General features: G+C 45.3%; 2 protein-coding genes across 5 annotated transcripts in view; one reads left to right on the top strand and one right to left on the bottom strand.

The window, feature by feature from the left end:
- Nucleotides 1-6,684, bottom strand: part of HDLBP (high density lipoprotein binding protein) — a 69,677-nt gene extending 62,993 nt beyond the window's left edge. Inside the window, exon 1 of one of the 2 annotated variants that reach the window (XM_024756220.1) lies at nt 6,541-6,684. The gene's annotated coding sequence lies outside the window, so the exon portion shown is untranslated. The remainder of the gene's footprint in view (nt 1-6,540) is intronic. The other variant, XM_024756287.1, reaches the window with a different exon arrangement.
- Nucleotides 6,685-6,813: 129 nt separating this feature from the next.
- Nucleotides 6,814-19,481, top strand: part of SEPTIN2 (septin 2) — a 34,035-nt gene continuing 21,367 nt past the window's right edge. For 2 of the 3 annotated variants that reach the window (XM_024756445.1, XM_024756602.1), the window contains exons 1-3: nt 6,814-6,911; nt 14,200-14,233; nt 16,318-16,438. In XM_024756445.1, coding sequence (XP_024612213.1) covers nt 14,225-14,233; nt 16,318-16,438 — 130 coding nt within the window. In that variant the 5' untranslated portion in view covers nt 6,814-6,911; nt 14,200-14,224. The remainder of the gene's footprint in view (nt 6,912-14,199; nt 14,234-16,317; nt 16,439-19,481) is intronic. The other variant, XM_024756524.1, reaches the window with a different exon arrangement.

Raw genomic sequence — 19,481 nt, 5'->3', positions numbered from 1 at the left:
AGGGAGGGAGGAAATGAATGAAGGAAAGGAAGGAAGGAAGGAAGGAAGGAAACAAACCACCTCAGAGACTCCTTTCTTATCTTTGAGAGGAAGAAGCTAAAGTCCTACAGATCAAGAAACACTCAAGGGCTTCCCTGGTGGCACAGTGGTTGAGAGTCCGCCTGCCATGCAGGGGACACGGGTTCGTGCCCCGGTCCGGGAAGATCCCACGTGCCGCGGAGCGGCTGGGCCCCTGAGCCATGGCTGCTGAGCCTGCGCGTCCGGAGCCTGTGCTCCGCAACGGGAGAGGCCACAACAGTGAGAGGCCGCATATGGCAAAAAAAAAAAAAGAAAAAAAGAAACACCCAAAATCACAAGGCTGATTAAGAACAAGTTTAAACTGAAGTACTTACAGGTCTCCTGACTCCCGCTCCAGTGGAGGACTACCTTCCCCACCTGAACAAACATCTCCACCCTCTGCCCTGTCTGGTAGAAAGAACCAATGCCTAAGACCCAAGCACCGCTGCATGTCTGACAAAGTCCACAGCCAGGACGTCTAAGAATAGCAATTCACACAAATAAAAGGCAAACCTGAGAGCGCTTCCAGAAAAGAATCCATCCTAATTGCTCAACGGCACTTGCTACCTAACTACCGGTTTCTGCATCAGCAACTTCCTGCCTCTCCTTGACCTAGACGAGGGCTGCTGTCCCAGCTGTGGGGTCTCAGGGCACAGATAAGCCTCCTGAGAGGATACTGCACCCATGGCAGAGCCTGGGATGGAACGGGCAGGGGCCATGGGGACTACATTCATACCAGTTTTATTAACTGATAGTATGAATACGATAATACGGTCGACCAAAGAATGATCCTTAGCATAAAAATATTGTAAAACACAACAACAGAAGTAAAAATTGGCAATCTTCTTGATTCTTCCTCAAGAAATATCTGCAAAACTATTGTTTTACCTAATATTTTTTCTTGGATATATTAATACATGGTCTAAATAAAAACTAAGATCACATTACGTGCATGTAATGCCACACTTACTTCCATTTAAAAATGCATATGGCTGTCTTTCCAAGTTTTACACACAAGTTTACCTATGTTAACAACTGCACGTTGCATGGAATAACCATAAAATAAACCCCCTGCTGATGTTGTTTTGTTTTTTTCCGATTACAAGCACTGCAGAAAAGAGTACCATCTGCTCACTCGAGCCTGTACCTCGACAGGTTAAATTCCTAGAAATACAATTACATGATTACAGGAGATGCGTGGATAGGCACTGCAAAGGCAAAATTTACCCTCCCAACGAACTGAACTATTTACACTACACGACATTGGGGTATACCTGTCCCCCTCACCTTCGGTAACTAAAATGGTCACGTTTATTTTCCCCAGTCTATAGGGGAAATATGATTTTAATGTCAAGTCTTTGATCATCGGTGAAAACTAAAAATCTTGCTCTGCATACCGGCCCTGTGAGCTTCTTGACTGTGAAGACCGGCCTTTTCACAACCTCCGTCCACTTTCCTACCAGGGCCTTCAGCACACATTTAAGACAATGTAAAACCCACAGCTGGGCTATAAAAGGTGTAGTAAATAACAGAAAAACAATGAATTTAAGTGCAACTCAAGTTGTAAGCTAAAAATAACATTGCTAAAGGGCAGCCAGGCAAAAGTAGTAAGAAAATACTGTCAAAAAGGACAGTTTTCTGTTCTTTTTTTTTTTTTTTTTGCCTCTCATGCCTCTTAGCCAAAGGGTGTGGTTTTTTTCCCCTTTGGAAAGGGAACTAGAATCTTTGGACTGGGGATACCAGTTACAGTGGAGTGATGGCAAACGATTCAGAAGACAGGGGAAGTAACTTCTTCCATAGTTATTGCTAAGATTGTGGCCTTCTCCCCTCACTTGGCCCCCAGGCAAGAGGCTGGGAGGTATTTCTTTGGAGAACCCAAAGAGACTTGAAGAAGCTGACAGGGTGCTGTAAGGAAATGGCCCAGCCAGATGCCTCTACAGCGAATGTCACAGTTGGCAAGCTCCAACCAACCACAAGCTCCAAGTCCCTCTGACATGTAAGCGGGCAAGCAAACATCACCGGATAGCCCAGAAAAGGCGGATATGAAAGCCAAAATCACAACACAAAAAGCAGCCAGAAGCAAGCAGTGACTTTTGGTGAAAGAAAACTTTGAAACTCACCAATGTCCTCAGAGAGATAAGAGGAGATTCTATATCCATGGAACAAAAACAGGAGGTTATAACATAGGAACAGAAAGAATAAGAGAAATCTCCTAGAAACAGAGAAACTCAATAGAAGCGCTCAAAGATAAAGTTGAGAATGTCTTCCAGAAAGAAATGGGAAACCTAAGAAAATCAGACTGTCAATCCAGAAGGTCCAATAGTTGAATTCTAGAAAGAGAAAGAAAGTGAATGGAAAGATATGAAGGTAATAAATCAAGAAAACCGCCCAGCACTTAAGAACAGAAGTTTCCAAAATAAAAGGGCCCAAAGGGCAGGCAAGACACTAGATGAAAACAGACTCCAAGGGACATCACTGCACTGGATGCTCTGAATTTCACAGAAAATCCCTCAAGCTTCAAAAAAGAAAACACAGTCACATATAAAGGCTCAAGAATCATAAAGCTCTAACACTTCAAGGCTAACACTGGGGGATGGAAGACAGAGGGGCAAACTGATGTCCAACCTCTAAACACAGGTATATGGGCAGAATAACACACTCCAGACATCCAGGCTCTCAAAATTTTATCTCCCAGGCAACTCCTTGAGGAAGAGCTCCATCAAAATGAGAGAGTAAAAAAAAAAAAAGAAAAAAAAAAAAAAAAGAAAAAAAAATCAAGAAAGAGAAAGACATGGGTTCCAGGAAACTGAGGGCAGTGAGATCTGAAGTGAGATTCCAGCAGGTTGGAGGTCTGCGCCTACTGAACTTGATCAGATAAAAAGAACTGAATTGCTCGAAAGGAGATTTAGACAACTAGTGAATTTGGGGTTGACTTTTAGTGGCAAATGCATATAAAACTAAGAAAACAACAAAAACCACCAATAAGAACTTCAGGAAAAACAAAAACTTCTCCAGGAAAGGAAAAGTAATCCCATCACACCATTTGGCCAAACTGTGAATGGTACCAGTAGCCAGAATATAAACACTAAATACCTGACAGCAAATTAAAGGTGCACCTGCTTTGGGCAGCCATGCATTTGTCTGCAGGGCGAAGGCAGAGTGGTGAAAGAAAGTGAGAGACATCGAGTGGAGAGGCAATGTGTGGGACAGGGGAGGGAAGGGCAGGAAGTGAGCGAGTCAGGCGTGGATGCGAGAGATGGAGGCAAAGACCAAAGCCAACAGCTAGGAGACCAACGTGGGTGTCCTGCAAGGGAGGAGACATGATGGGAGGAAGGAAACTGACACTTTTTCTTCCTTACAAGCTTTTCCGGATTTACTTGATCTTTTCAAAAGTATATGAAGATATAACCTTGATTTGAAGTAAAATTAAGTTTTAATGTTAAAATCCAAATGAGTGCCAATAAACAGTATTAAGGGAGAGTATGCATGGCCAATGCATTGTTATCAAATTAACAGCAAGCATCAACAAGATGACTAACATGACAGGATACCCAGACAAGTCCGGCTTGTCTTAAATGATAGTTGAGGAACCTTACCTCACCGGGTAAACAGCGGCCAACTAGGAATATCACCTCTAAAATGTCTCTGATGTTAGAAATACAAAAAGGAAAAACATAAATGAAAATCCTGCTTTACCACAAAGTAACTTGTGTAATCAAGTTTTTAAATGTTACACACTGAAGAAAGTTTAGTTCTTTTCTTGGCTTTCAAATGTTCAATGTTGTGGTGCCTTCATAATTCAAGAGAAAAGGCATTCTGACACATTAAGGTTCTTTGGCTGTCTTTCTATACTTGGTCAAAACGTTTGACAACATGCTCCTTGAACTTTTTGCCACCAAAAGTCAGCAACTGAGAGTTCAGCTGTGTGCTATGTTTCTTCCAGGAGCTTGGTTATTTCTTAATAGAAAAGGGAAATGCCTTCCTATGATCACTAGCCCTGTGAGATGCATGTGTGCTGAATGGGCCATACCAAATATAAGTATCATTCTGTACTTTAAAAAGTGTTCTCTGCTCAAGCCCTTTAGGTAAATAAATTTCAGCTGCCAAGCATTAATGGTGAGTCTACCTGATCCACTTGTGACTAAAGATCACAAAGTCATCTTGGTGGACAGTGTAATCGTTTGAAATGCTGTCCAAGTCAGTGTCTTAGGGCATTAAGTCCTTCACCATTTGAGATGCCAGCAGTGTACCAAATTCTCAACCTCTTGCCCATATATACCACCCCTTAAGTGGATAGCTGTCACTTGTTCCCTTTGCATAAGCTAGTCTTCTTGTCTAGAACAGCCCATCCTGCCAACTCCTCCTGGAAAAACTCTTATTCATCTTCTAAACCCCAGTTTCAGAACCACATTCTTTGTGAAGACTTTCCAACAGGTAATCACTGCCCCCTCTGTCCTACCTCCACTCCTTGTACATACTTCCATTACTGCACTCAGAACACCGTAATCTCTCCTTTACAAGTGAATCTCCCCTACCAGACCATAAACTGCTTGAGGAAAAGAAAAAAAGTCTGTGTCCTCTTTACCTCTGCTGCATCCCCAGAACCCTTAACAATGTCTGGCACACAGCCATTTCCAATACATATTTTTTTGAAATATTTTCTACTGTGGAAGAAGTAAAGCCATGAGGTCAAAGTCAGACCGCCAGAAACCCCAAACAAATCCAAAGGAAAAAAAATACTTGATGATTCAAGAAGAAATTCTCCCATCAGGACGCTGAGAAGTCAGCCTGGCCCCCTGGAGGGGGCACTGTGACCGGGTTCCAGCGGGTCCTCGAGTGCCCAGGAATGTGGGCCAACGGCATCTTAGGAGTGCTCTCCTTACACGCTCTGCTCCTTTACTCAGGTGACCTCAGCCTGATTAGAGAAGAGGAGGTAAGCCCCAATCGGGACGTGACACACAGCAGAATTAATAGTAATTCCAGGGAAGTTTAATCTTCACTGTTTTCAATGGCTTTCATATTTTGTCCTTCAAGACTTGAGGGGGTATGTTCAGTTTTCTCCAAACCTAAAGCTCTCATGACAGGTGGGTGGTTGATGTCTCAGATCCAGAGAACTGGGAGTTCAAATGACGGGAGCCACTCTAAACCAAATACCTTCTCGACCACTTTAACACTGCTTCCAAACACCCTAATATTAAGCGCACTTCATAAGGGCAGCTGGGGTTGCTTAGTGTTCAAAGTGATCCAATATCAACCTGAGCACTAGGCTTCAGCCAATGTCTCATCAGCCCGGGTTCGCTCCCATAAAAGAACACTGAGATTATTTTGTAGAACAGCACTACCAGTTACCTCGGACAAAATCCTAATTGTGACTCACCCCGTGTTAACAGGGCCTCAAGAAAGCTACCTGCCAAGAGAGTGCCTGCCCGTCCTTAGTTCTGCGGCAGACACCCAAACGCAGGTGAAAGCAACGCAACGCCTGAGGGTTTTCGGCAGCTCTGCAGCTGAGGACAAAGAAACCCCGCAGCTCAAGGGTAAACCATCCTGCTCCTGAAGATTCCTCTAAGACCCATCTACACTCCTTCGGACGTTTCATCTGACCATAGCGTTGCTTAATAAAACACAGAGGTCAGTTTTCCTTTGGTCTTACGTGGTGCCCGGACACCACGCACAGGCCGACTTCCCCACCTCCTGAGTCGGCGGGGAGAGGACGCCTGGCCCTGAGCACTTCGCCACTTTCCAAAGACACCCTGTCAGGACGCCCTACGGTCACAAAGAGCTTCAGGCGCCCCGCGCTACGCGGCCGCCCAGGAGAGACTCCAGAGCCGTGTTTACTGTCAGTCGTGGGTAACCCAGAAAGGCTTCCTGTACGAGGGCGTTTGCGCCCAGCCTCCCAGCAAGCATCGGCCAGCGGCTGGGAATGCAGGCCGCGGGAGGGGAGGAAGGACGCCCCGGGCCGGTCACGCCCCCGCCGGGCACGTCGCCCTCCCGCCCCCGAGCCGCGCCGCCGCAGTGGACTTGGAGGCGCCCCCAGGCCTCACCTAGCGAAAGCGAGGGGCAGCCCGCCCTCCCCCTCCCCGTCGGGCGCGGGCTCCAGGCTCTGGCGCACGAAGACCACGTCCCCGGGGACGGGCGCCCAACTCTATGGTCCGCGCACCAGTCGCCGACCCCCACGTGACCCACGGCAGCCAATCGAGGCGAGGCCCGGACCACCGAGACGACGGCGGCTCGGGGCTAGAGCAGCCCCGCCGGCCGCTCGCCGTCCCTCCCCGGTCCCGCTCCGGTGCTCCCTGCTCGGTGCTGCCGCCATCTTCCTGGAAGAGAGGACCAGAGGCGAAAGGTCCCCTCCCCGTGGTCGTTCCGAACTCTTACCGCCACCTGCCCTGCCCCCGTCCCCCTCTCTTCTCACCGGTCATTTAGCTCCATCTAAAGAAACGCTCTTCCCCCCATTCTAGTTATTTACAAAGCAATGAATTACATTACCTGTTCCACTCTTATCAGCGTAAGGAAACGAAGCTCATAAGGTAGGAACTGTGGCGAAACAGGGACGAGCCGCCATCTTGGTAAAGGAGAAGAGGCTACGCTTGACCTCCCCCCCACCCCCGGCCTCTATATGGCCAACCGCCGTGGGAGGGGCACGGCGCCTGCGCAGAGGCGGAAACCGCGGACGAGCCTGCGCCTGCGCACTCGGAAGCTGGCGAATGGGGGCGGGGAGGAAAGCGTTGGCAAGGGGGCGGATCGACGCGTTGACGCAATCCGCCCACGCGCGGGGCGGGGCGGGGCGCGAGTCTGCGGGCGTTCCTGGGTGGATCCGCGGTGCGGTCGGTCGGCGCTTCTTCTTCGGTGCGTCCGCGGTGAGTATCTCGCCGTGGGTCTCGGCCGCCGTTGGGGCGCGAGCTGTGGGCCGACGCAGAGGGGCGGTGGCCGGCTCGAGGCGGTGGTCGGCTCGGGGCGGTGGTCTGTCCGCTCCGGGGGGGACGCGGGCGGGGCCACTCGCACGGTGTGGGGGAGGGGCGGCCGGCCCGGCATCCTGGGCCCTCCCCAGATCTCCCCCATCCCCCTGGCGCTCTTCCCGCTCTCCCGGCCCCTCCCCCGCCTTTCTGGGCCCTACCGGGTCCCGGCCCCCGTCCCCCTGGGCCCTGGCGCTGGCGGAGGCGGCGGGGTGTGTCCCGGGTGAACCCGAGTGGCCCTTCTCACCAGGTGGGAGTTACGTGGGGCGTGGTCAATAATGGACCTGGGACGTGGAGCGTGCGCTGGCGGTCGTGGTCCGGGAGGGACGGTGCGGGTCGTGCTAACGGGCGCTTCCGCTTCGCCGGCTCCCGGCCGAGAGGAAGCTCGCGGGGCGCTGGCCGCCCGCTCCACTCAGCAGGCCCCGCCTGGCCACACACAGAGCGGGAGGAGAAGGAGGAGGGGAGGGGAGGCCCCGCGCAGGGCCGAATCCGGAGGGACGGGCGGCACCGCCGGGGAGGGCCCGTTCCCCTGAAGGCCCGAGATGGGGCCGACCTGTGGCCGCCGTGGCTCAGTAAGGCCCGCAGGACCGCCTGTTACCTTTACGGCCTCAGTTTTCGTCGGTGCCTCGCTGCCTTGTCTGTGTCCCCAACACGCGGACGCGTGACCCAACAGCGCTGACTTACAGTTCTGACTGCTGTGGTCTTCCTCACCTTTAGCCTTGCTTCAGAGCCTGCCTTTTGCCTGGAGCCCGCTTACCTCCGCCGTTTGCTTGCCTCGTTTCTGCTCTGTTATTCAGGACTGCGGCCGGGTTAGACTTCTTCCCCCTGAAATAGGTGTCCGCCTGCTGTCAGCCTCTGCTGTTCCGTGCGGTGGTTGTCCTGTGAGGGGCAGCGGTGTGTGGACCTGCCTAGCTTTACTTGTTGCCTAGGACGGTCATCAGCACGAAACAGGTTTTCAGATATCTCTTGAACGACTCAGATCATTATAATACCTCAAGGCAAGCTTAATGGCCGAAGCAGCCTTGCCATCATAAGGAGAGATGTATGATGGTGTACGGGTCGTGCAGGCTGCTTTCCTGGTGTTTGTAATTTAAGGTTCGTTATTTTTGGTTTTGGTAGCTCCCACTTAGGCTTTCTTTGCACCGCCCAGCCTCCTAACTCGCAATGAATTATGGCAATGGTCTCTTCGGCCATAAAGTTACCCTGTTTTTTTTTTTTTTTCCCCCCCGTTTTTCGTCTTGGTCTCTCAGCGAGCACTGCAGCCCAGGGTGAAGAACAAGGGCTTTTCAGTCAAATCAGATTTGCATTCTGACTGCTCTTGAACTAGCAGGGTGACCTAGGGAAATGGGGATGGGATGGGCGGCAACCTCCCTCTGTGGACTTTAATAAATGTGATTCAGGTCCTTTTTATACTCAACTTGAAAGACAGAAACTGCTGGAAAAGGAAAAGTTGGCTTTGTTTTTTCTCCAGAGAGAAGGGGACACCAAAGCTCATTTGGCCGCAGAATTGGGGTGAAGCCACTTGTATAGTCTTACTTATCTCATTTTGTGCTCATCGTCATACTTTTCACTAGAGAAAACTCATTTGATTGTGGGGTGCTGCCCTCATGCTGTTAAGAGTGTGGTATACTGTACATGGACCTCAAATCCAAAGGCTCTGAATGCCAGATGTTCCAAGGGCTCTGGATGAGGGACTATGGACCTTTGGGTCCTACTTTGCAGGGTCACTTGTGGATGGGGATAATGGATGTAAATACAAGGATGACATGTCGGTGAATGGTGGTTTTGGGTAGTGCACTGATACACATAAATGCCAGTAGCAAAGCAAGTTTCTGTTGCCGAGAATCCGGTTTTAGCCATCTGTTCTTTGTCCCCTTTTGTTTTAGAAAAGTTGATTTCTTCTGTGTGGACTGGGGTGGAAGTATTGCTCTGTGGAAGAGGGAAGCCATGGGTCAAAGAGAAAAAAAGTGTTAAATAGTTTCTAGTATCTAGAATGAGTGCATAAATTTTTCTTTTGACCTAATTTCTGAGGTTTGGGGGATCTGATTGCTATGCATCCAAGGTTTAAACTAATCACGGTGCTTTGCATTTTGTGTTGCTGGATCAAGGCTTTCTCACTGAAAACCAGGCACTTCAGAAGTTCAACATTTCTCTTTCAACTTTCATTTTACATTAGTCAGTTAATAACTTAAACTGTTGGAAAACTGTAGTGGATCCAAATTATGTTTCAGAAAAAAAAACCTGAGTATGAAAGAAATAGGTTGTGGTAAGAGAAACTTGGTAAAATTAAAGCAAAGTTGAAATAAGTGGTTTTTTGAGAATTAACATCCTGTTCCAATAATATTACAACGGTATTCTCCACTTCCCCGTATGTGTGCATCAAGATAGGTTTTAAGTAGGAGGAAACCGATAGGAGTGATGGTCCCCTTCTCACCTGCTGAGCAGAGTAACGGCCTGCGCACGTGTGTGCTTACGGTGCAGTACTGTCAGGGTGCTCACGTGAAGTTGGTTGGGAGTACAGGCAGGGGCCCAGAGTTGAGTGAGGAGCGGGTGGGTGGAAGCTCCAGAGCCACTTTGATGACAGTCCTCTGCCCCACCAGGTTGGTGTGAAATCAGATGTGTGTGGTAGCTAGTAAGGCGTGTGATAGCTAGTAAGGCGGGAGCCTGCTCTCTTCCTTTCTATCCTCAGGCATTTATTCTCCAGGTGAACTTGAAAGTCATTTTATCCAGTCCTTTAAGAAAAAAAGGGAGTCCAGCTGAGATTGGACCACACTTATCTACTAATTTAAGAAATAAAAATGATTTGGTTCATGCTAGGCCTGTTTTCTTTCTAAATTTGTTCCTACATTTGTTTTGTTTTTGCTCTATTATAAATGGCATTTTCCCTGCATTTCCATTTCTTGGTATTCATTGCTAGTGCAAAATAGAACTTTTGAGTTACACCTGTCTTGTATGCAGCCACCTTAAGTAAATTACCATATTCTGCAATCTTTTTTAACCAAAGTGTTTGTGGGGTTTTTGGTGTGTATTCAGTCATATCAGAAAAATCATTTTCACTAAACCTGCCAGAGTAGCAGTAAATAATCACGGTTAGACTGCAACATCAGGGTCTTATTTGGATCCTGCTTCAAATGAACAACGACAAAAAGAAGAGACAATTAGAAAAATAATGAACCCTGAGTATTTTGTTATATTAAAGGAGTATTGCTAATCTTCCTTATGATAATGGCTTGTCGCTTTTCAATCCTTATTTTTAGAAATATCTAGTACTCATAATCAAGGATCTGGGACAGTGGTTGAGGGGATAGCTGAGTTAATAACTGTTGAATCTGGAGGATGGGGTGGTCCTTGTGGCTTTTGTTTTACTTTTGAATATGTTTGGAGTTTTTCATAAGTGTTTTAAGATAACTGTGGTGGTAATGGGCATCCTTTCCTAATTAGTGATGGTACTTTAAATAATTTAGCATCTGTTGTTTAGAGGATAACGTTTGCTGTTGGTTTCCGGAAATATATTTAAGCCGTTTCCTCACTTAGTGTTTTTATTAGAGTTGGTTGTTGGATTTTATCACATGTGTGTTCAGCATCTATTCACATATGGTTTTCTCCTTTAATTTGTTGTAACAGCTTGTATTGATAGATGCTTTTGGTACATTTCCGGGATATAATTGCTAGCAAGTATTTCATTGAGAAATTCTGCATTTCTATTCATAAGTGAGATTGACCTGCAGCCAGCTAGCTTGCTCGCTCTTTCTTCTCTGTCTGGGTTTGTTGTTGGAGTTGTGCTGTCTTCATAAAATAACTTGGAGTGCTTTCCCTTTTTCTGTAGTGGCTTAAGTGACACTGGAGTTATCTGTTCAGTTTTGGATGGAATTCAGGTCTAGTTCTGTCTGGTCCTGGTCCCTTTCTTTTTTTTCTCCAATTATTTTTTTGTTTTTTGTTTTTTTTTGCCCGCGATATGCAGCATGTGGGATCTTAGTTCCCTGACCAGGGTTCAAACCCGTGCCCCCTGCATTGGCAGCGCAGAGTCTTAACCACTGGACGGACCGCCAGGGAAGTCCTCATTGGTAACTCTTTGTTCACCTGTTCAGTGGGATTTGTTATAGTCAGGTTTTCAGTTCTTGCTTCAATTTTGGTAATTTACAGTGTCTAGGAAATCATCCATTTCTTCCAGATTTTCTAGTTTGTGGCCATCTTTATACATGTGGTCTCCTGTCTGTGATTATATCTTCTTGTTTTTCCTCAAAGGAACTGGTGAGGAATTTGTTTTAGAGAACCAGCTTTTGATTTTATTTATCCTTCTATTGAGTTATTCTCCGTGTTCTTTAATAGTGAAAATATGTAAAACCCAAATTCTCATCTGAGTCTATGAAACTTTACGGTGCCCCACTGATTTTGCTTTTATCTTCTTTCCATTGCTTTCTAGATAACTTATGGCTTTGCTTTTATCCCCCCTTGATCCAAGGGTTATCAAGGAATGTTGATATTCCTTGATATATCAAGGAATAACTAGGAGTTCCTTTTTATCTTTGTTTTAACAGATCATGATCTGAGAACACGGACTGTAAAAATAACTTTGCATAAATTTTCTTCACAGCAGTTACATGACAAAGTGTTTTTCTTTAGTCGCCTTTCTTTGTCTATTGACTCAAGGTTCTCTATACCAGTTAATTCAGGTGTGTCGGTGGTCTCAGACCTCTGCCCTAGCTCATACTGTGTGTAGGGAGTCTGTCCAATTCCCAGAGAGGCTATTAAAGCCTCCCACTTGAATTGTATTTTTGTCAAGTTCACATAGTATTTTTTCTAGTCTTTGCTCTATGTATTTATCTGCTGTAAGTATTCATAGATACGGGTTTATGAATGGTTTATCTTTATACATTGTTTCTTTTATCATGACCACACTTTCCTTAAATCCCAACAGGGTTGGTATTAACAATGTCTCTCCCTGTTCTTTTCTGTTTGCACTAGCTTGGTATCTCTTAGCCTGTTCCTTTGTTTTAAACATTTTTTTTAGCTACTTTGTTTTAAGCATATTTCTTCCATGTAACATACCTTGGTTTTCTGCTGTTCTCCCTCCGCCCCGCCCCTGCCCCCAACCTGTCTCCTCTTTTAAGGAGAAAATTTGCTTCTTTTCACATTTAGACTGGTGACTGATACTCTTGAATTTTTCTGTTTCTTTTCCATTATTTTTACTGGTTTGATCAAGTTGCTGTTCCATATTTTTCTCTTAATTTGGAAGTAAGTTTTTTTTAATGGCTACCTTCCTTTTTTATTTTTCGTTTTCAGACACTTACCTCTTTATTATTTAAAACAACATGTTCGCTGCTTCTTCTGCCAGGACCATCTATCTGTTTTCAAACTGACTGCTCCCTTCTCCCTCTTGAAAGTTTTACCTCTCTGCTGTCACTCCTGCCCCCAACTCCTAGGTTTTGCTGAGGAGGTTTAATATTTTAAATTCTGGACTATAAATAGTGTTCCCCTAGGATGTTCCTTGTATTCAAGAGATCTTAAGTCACTCGTATGGCACACAGCCCCAGGTAAACTCTGGGATTGCTCTTCCTGGGACATTTTTCTTTTGTTATTACTGTTTTGTTTTCCTCCATCTTCCCCTTTTACTTATGGGAACTCTTACTGTAACCCGTAGATTTCCTAGATTTTGTCTCTGAGGCTGTCTTTTACCCATGATTTCTCTCCCTGCTGTTTGCCTTGTGCACCAAGATTTCTTACATTTGGTCTTCCATGTCACATTCCGAGTCTCTGCTGTGACCTTTCATTTAGTTCAGCTACAGCAGTTTGGGTTTGAAAATCGTGGATTTTAGGTCCAGAAGGCTGTGTGTGAATTACTGTGCTTGCATCTTCATCACAGCGATACTGTTTCTTGGTTTCAGGTGTTGTCTTCCTCCTCCTGCATCTTGGCTGTTGAGCTCATCTTGGAGGCAGGGGGACGAGGGCACACTCACATGGGCCTGTCACCTTACCCCTCGAGTCCTCACACCCAAGGTCTCTGTTCCCAAGCTCTTCCAGGGTTCACTGTATTCTTCTCGTTCCTTTCTGGTTCTTCCTTCCGAGGAAGCCTTCGTCTTCTGCTTCTCTTGCTGCCTAGCTGGAAGCTGCCTGCTGTCCTGGAAGCTTGCCTTGATTCTGCTGCCTAGGTTGAAGCATTTTGGACAACCTAGATGGAGCTTTACCTGTCTCCTTAGTCAGAATTGCTCCTTCCTTTGCACACTAGGCTGCACCCAGTACTCCTTCCCCACCTTTAGTGATGCTCTGTCATAGTAAGAAGCAGTTTACAGACTCCTCTCCCTTTTCCCCTCTCGTTCCTGCCAGACGGATGAGAGGGAGAACCAAGACTGTATCCTTATCTTCTTTGACGTCGTACCACAGAGTTCGAGTTAAGTTAAGAATGCTACTGCTATCTTGACCCTGGTTAACCATTTTTTCAGAGGTGGTTTGGGAACCTTTCCATTCAAAAAGGAAACTTGGGGGCGTGCAGCATTCAGGAATGTTTCAGTCTGGGGGAAATAGGGAGGCAAGAAAGTGAAAGAAGTTTTCTCATAAGTTTCTAAGCACCAGAAGGAATCAAATTTGACTGCATTCACATCTCTTGACTTTGTCACCAAAGGTTAGCCAGCAGACCCCACATCTCCCGAGGCTTCCGAACTATCGCCACACTTCTCGAGCACTCAGGTGCCTTCAGTCCTTTTTCTTTTACTTGTAAGTGTAGTTGTGTTGCTGTGTGTGCCCCAATGTCAAGGTCCAGTTCTCAGCAGCTCAGGAAGTCTCCAGCAGACAGCAGACAGATGGGCTCCGACAGGCACCCCTTCCTTGTACAAAGCTTTCAAAGAGAGAAAGGAAATTACGTAATTCCAGAGGTTATGGGAATTTGTCTTTTTCTCCAGTTGCTCCTTAGTGCCTACCGTGTAATCAGTACTAAAAAAGGTATTGTTGAAGACATGGAATGTATATTTCTATACATGTGTATAGATGGTCGCTTTCATTAGCTTAATTTTTTATATCTAATTTATATAATGAGGTGATAATTTCATCATTTCTGGGGAAGTATTTGACATAATGAGAAGCTGAGTGAGACAGAAGCTATTGATGCCTCATGTAAGCCTTTTTACATATCAATTCATGTTAAATTAAATATGTATGTATATGTGTATGGATGTACATGTACTTTTCTTTTTTTTAGACAGATTGACAAAACTTCACTAAAGATGTCTAAGGTAAGAGATCACACTTCATGTATCTACAGTATAAGGCGAAACTGGTTTATGTTTTGAAACCTTTTATAGTCAAGAGTTTTATGATTCATTATTTTGTTTTGTTTTGTTTTGGGGTTTTTTTGCGGTACGCGGGCCTCTCACTGTTGTGGCCTCTCCCGCTGCGGCACACAGGCTCCAGACACGCAGGCTCAGCAGCCATGGCTCACGGGCCCAGCCGCTCCGCAGCATGTGGGATCTTCCCGGGGCACGAACCCGTGTCCCCTGCATCAGCAGGCAGACTCTCAACCACTGCGCAACCAGGGAAGCCCTGATTCATTATTTTTAATATAACTGTTATTTGATTCATTCAGACAGAGTTCTAATTTAACAGTCATCCTAAAAGCTGTGAGCTTTCTTTTTTCAGATTTTCATTTGTTTCTAAAAACATTAATGACAATCCATTAAGCCTCCCTAGATCATTCCCAGCAGACCATTCAAATAATAATTTTAAAATTGTAATAATTCATCATGATGAAATTTATGGGGTTCTCAGACTTGATAAATTGGCTTACGTCAGCTCTTGAAAATCAGCCCAGAGCCTGGAAAGGAGTTGGTTCTAAAAGACATGCTGAGAGAAACAGAACTTGTAGTTAAAATTGCAAGATTATTATTTCTCTTTACTTTTTATTTTTAAGTCTTTGGGTGTTTCTTACTGTGATGCGCAGTCATAGTGATTTTCATTTTTTTTTTTTTTTTGTGGTACGCGGGCCTCTCACCGTTGTGGCCTCTCCCGTTGTGGAGCACAGGCTCCAGATGCGCAGGCCCAGCCGCCACAGCTCACGGGCACAGCCGCTCCGCAGCACGTGGGATCTTCCCAGACCAGGGCACAAACCTGTGTCCCCCGCATCGGCAGGCGGACTCTCAACCACTGCGCCACCAGGGAAGCCCCGATTTTCATTTTTTATACAAGTGTCAGTGTGGAACTTTGATAAGTGAAAAGGAAAATAAAAATTAGCCATAATTCCATTATTCAGAATAACCACTTGTAACGTTTTGTGAATGTTCTTTTTGCATGTGTGACTATGTATTTATAAAAGGTAACCTTAAAGGAAATACTATTCTAAATCTTGCCTTGTACATTTAATACATCAATTGCTGTATCTTTTTTTATTTCTTCCCATTTTTAGTATATCACAGCCTAGATTTCACTGTTTTACTATACTTGCTTTTTTGAATCTCCTCGTGTCAGGTATCCATCTATCAAGGAACATTGACGCTTCAGCGGCTTCCGCCGTGACCCCTTTCTCACTCTCAGTCTTCTTTCTCTTGGTCTGTGAAGCTAGATTCTCAGCGTCCCACCCCTAAATGGGCTGCCTCACCCTTGGTGGGCCTAGGTTCCATTGAGCTAGGAATGCAGCAAGAGACATGACTGTTTCCTGGCTACGTTTCACAAATGCACCGCTCCTGATACACGAAGTCTTTACTTTGGAAGCTGTTCTTTTTTTTTGCGGTGCGCGGGCCTCTCACTGCTGTGGCCTCTCCCGTTGCGGAGCACAGGCTCCGGACGCGCAGGCTCAGTGGCCATGGCTCACGGGCCCAGCCGCTCCGCGGCATGTGGGATCCTCCCGGACCGGGGCGCGAACCCGTGTCCCCTGCATCGGCAGGCGGGCTCTCAGCCACTGCGTCACCGGGGAAGCCCGGAAGCTGTTCTTTAGCGAAGTTTGTTGAATGAGGCCACTGTAAGTGGGGTCTTACTTTGTACGTCTGACAGATTTTCCTTCAACTCTATAGACACTTCTTTAAGTTGAGATTTGAAATTGTACTAAGATGAGCTAAGCATGTATCTTTTATGTATTGCTTAATTGCTTAACAGAAATGTTATTTTAGGTCAGCATGTAGGCATGAAGTGATACTGGATTGGTTTTTCTTCTTTTTTAAATATCTTCAAATGAATACCGTCAGTTTTCTGATAGCAGTGACTTTTTGGGAGTATTGATTTATGTGTATATTTTTTGATTTGTGAGAACTAAGGATATCTGTGTTTGTCACAGGTTTAATAATGTCTTAAAAGCAACTAATAAGGTGTTTATTTGTTCTTTTTTTAGCAACAACCAACTCAGTTTATAAATCCAGAAACGCCTGGCTATGTTGGATTTGCAAATCTTCCCAATCAAGTTCATCGAAAATCAGTGAAAAAAGGTTTTGAATTCACGCTAATGGTGGTTGGTAAGAAATTAACTTGTACTCTCAAGTTATTGAATATGTGGGTGTCTCCTTTTCCCAACCTGTGGAGTATAATAACGTGACCTAAAAGTCACAGGGAAGATTCCTTTGTTGACGGAGTCAAATAACTTGGGAGTTTGAAAAAAAAACTTCTTTAGAAAATTTTGTTGAAGTGCAGAATTACAATTTTTATGTCATTTTTTGCTTGTATGTAGTGAAAGTGTTTGCTCATTGTGACAGCTGGCCTCTGAAGCCCTCCCGCCGCCCCCCAAATCCTTGCTGCCTGGTGTCCATGATGCTTTCTAGCCCCTTCCCCACTGAGCAGGGCTCACTCGTGTAGCCAGTAGGACGTTGTGGAGATGAAGGTGTGGCCTGTGCCTTGCCTTCTCTTGAATCATCACTGTCGGGACACCTCATAGAGAAGTCCAGCAGGGCACGGCGCTGAGGCCTGCGAGTGACCATGTAGGTGACCGTTCAGAAATGTCCTCCAGCCCCAGCTAAGCCTGCTGGTGACCGCCATCCTGGCCAACATCCCTGTCACCACAGAGGGACCCTCAAGCCATAACCGCCCACCTTAGACACTCCCGAACTCCTGACCCAGAGTCCATGAGGTGATAAATGTTTGTTGTTGGTTTAGGCCTCTGAATTTTACAGTAATTTGTTACACTTGAAAGATAACAAACACTTATAATTAACCAGAAGCGTGTTTATTTAATACTCATAAAAAGAGCTGTACAACTTTTTCTGGTGGGTATATTTTAAACAAGGAACAACCCTGACTACACACACGTATTTTAAAATAAGTACTTAAAGTCGTTTGAAATTGAGTGGTTACCTGAAATGTCTATTATATCAGATATATTTTATCATGGATTATAGCATATATATTCTGTTTCAGTGTGTCCATAACAAACTTAACTTGATGAACTATTAATTCTGCTTACCATACCACAGTTTATTTCATTTCTGATAATCGCAAAATTCTCCCCAAATGCTGAGGTAGCCGCTGGGAAAGCTTGATGGGTGGTCATGCGTGAGTGGGACAAACGATTGTTTCCTGGGATAAACAGTTCACAAATCTGAGATGAAAAAAACTGTGGGACCCTAGGCCCAGAGAAGTGAATGGTGACATGTTTTAGGAGCACAATTACATGATGATGTTAATAATGCAAATTCCGGTTCCTAGTAGAAAAGAGAAATGCAGTGCAGTCTGTCACACAGTTACTTAATTTAGAGCTTTAAAACCAGACAGTTACTTCTGGCCCTGATAGAATAACTCAGGGGTTGACAAGCTCTTTCTGTAAAGGGTCAGATAGTAAATATTTAAGGCTTTGTGAGCCTTACAGCTTTTGGTGCAGCTGTTAACTCCACTGTCGTCGTGGGAACCAGCCATAGACGACACATGAACAAACAGGCACAGCTGTCCCAGTGAAGCTCTGTCTTGTTCATGTGGTAGAGGGCTAGATTCGCAGGAGAGCTGCGGCTTGCCAAACCCTGAAAAAGCTATACCAGACTAGTCCTCTTGACCTAAATAACCAGAAGCCTCGGCAAGCTACATGAAACAGCCCTTTTAAGACATTGAACAGGCAATGCAGGACTTTGGTCCTTGAGAGAAGGAAAAAGAATTCTATGAACTATAAAGTTACTCCAGCTTTCTGCCATTCACCTGCCCTTTTCCCAGGGAGGAGTAAACCTAACACGGTTAGTCTCGGCTGAAGAATGAGACCACAGTTCGGGGAAGCTGAGGTAACGGGCAGAAGAGAACGACTTCACACATCTGCATTGGGGTTCCTTTGGCACCATGGCTAAACAGTAACTTGTATATGGGTAGGGGAAGCCTCCTTGAAGCCAGGCAAAATAGAACCACCAGGAAGGAGACTGCATGGATGGAGTTAAGAGAACTGGAAAGGGGTCAAGGAGACATTGGAATTCCAGCCAACCAGAGGGAAATCTGACTGAACACCCATGACATTCAGGAAAGTCCTTGCTTAGGAGTAGGGCTAAACTCACATAAAGGCTGTTCTAAACCCTGTCTAACAAAGCTTATAAACGAACCTTGAAAGGATCAAGCTTCTTTACAAATGAATTACCTACTTGCCAGGACAAAAACCCATCACTCATTAAAGAAGGACATTAAAATCTAGACACTTACAGTATAACCTTCACAATACTGAGCATCCACTAAAAAGTTCCTGGATGTGCAAAGAAGGGGGAAAAAAATGGCCCATAACCAGGACAGAAATCAGGCAGTAGAAACAGATCCAGAAAAGAACAAAATGGAACTTCTAGAGATTAAAAAATGTATACAACGTCTGAGATAAAAAAATTTTCTGATGGGCCTAACAGCAAATTGTACACTGCAGAAGAATGGGGGCAATAGAAAGCATCCAAACTAAAGCACCAAGCAGAATAAATATAAAGAAAAGCACGTAACCGGATGGTGAAAACCACTGATAAATGGGAAAATCTTACAAGCACACCAGGGCATGTAACCAGATGGCGAAAACCACTGATAAATGGGAAAATCCTACAAGCACACCGGGGCATGTAGCCGGATGGTGAAAACCACTGATAAATGGGAAAATCCTACAAGCACACCAGGGCATGTAACCAGATGGTGAAAACCACTGATGAATGGGAAAATCCTACAAGCAGCCAGAGAAAAAGAAAAACATTACATAGGGTCGGAGGTAAGAAGGACCACTGACTGCTCATCAGGAATAATGTAAGCCATGTGGAATGACAGTTTAAAGTACTGAAAGTATAAAACTATCAGCCTAGAATTCTGTGTTTGTCAAAAATAACCTTTAAAAATGAAGGTTAAAAAGAAGGTAAAGACATTTTCAGATAAATAAGTGGAAAAAATTTATCAGTATCAGACGTATACCGTAAGGAAGATTAAATGAGGTTTTCAAGTTGGCACAGAAGGGAGAGCACTGGAAATGGCAAATGTGTTGGTAAAAATAAGACTTCTTGCTTTTCAGTTTCTTTCAAAGATAATTGATAGTGTGTAACGTGTAGGAATAAAATGAATAAGGATAGCACA

Source organism: Neophocaena asiaeorientalis, unplaced genomic scaffold (assembly GCF_003031525.2).
Source record: "Neophocaena asiaeorientalis asiaeorientalis breed wild unplaced genomic scaffold, Neophocaena_asiaeorientalis_V1.1 scaffold185, whole genome shotgun sequence".
Lineage (NCBI taxonomy): Eukaryota > Metazoa > Chordata > Mammalia > Artiodactyla > Phocoenidae > Neophocaena > Neophocaena asiaeorientalis.
This window is presented reverse-complemented; position numbering and strand designations above follow the sequence as displayed.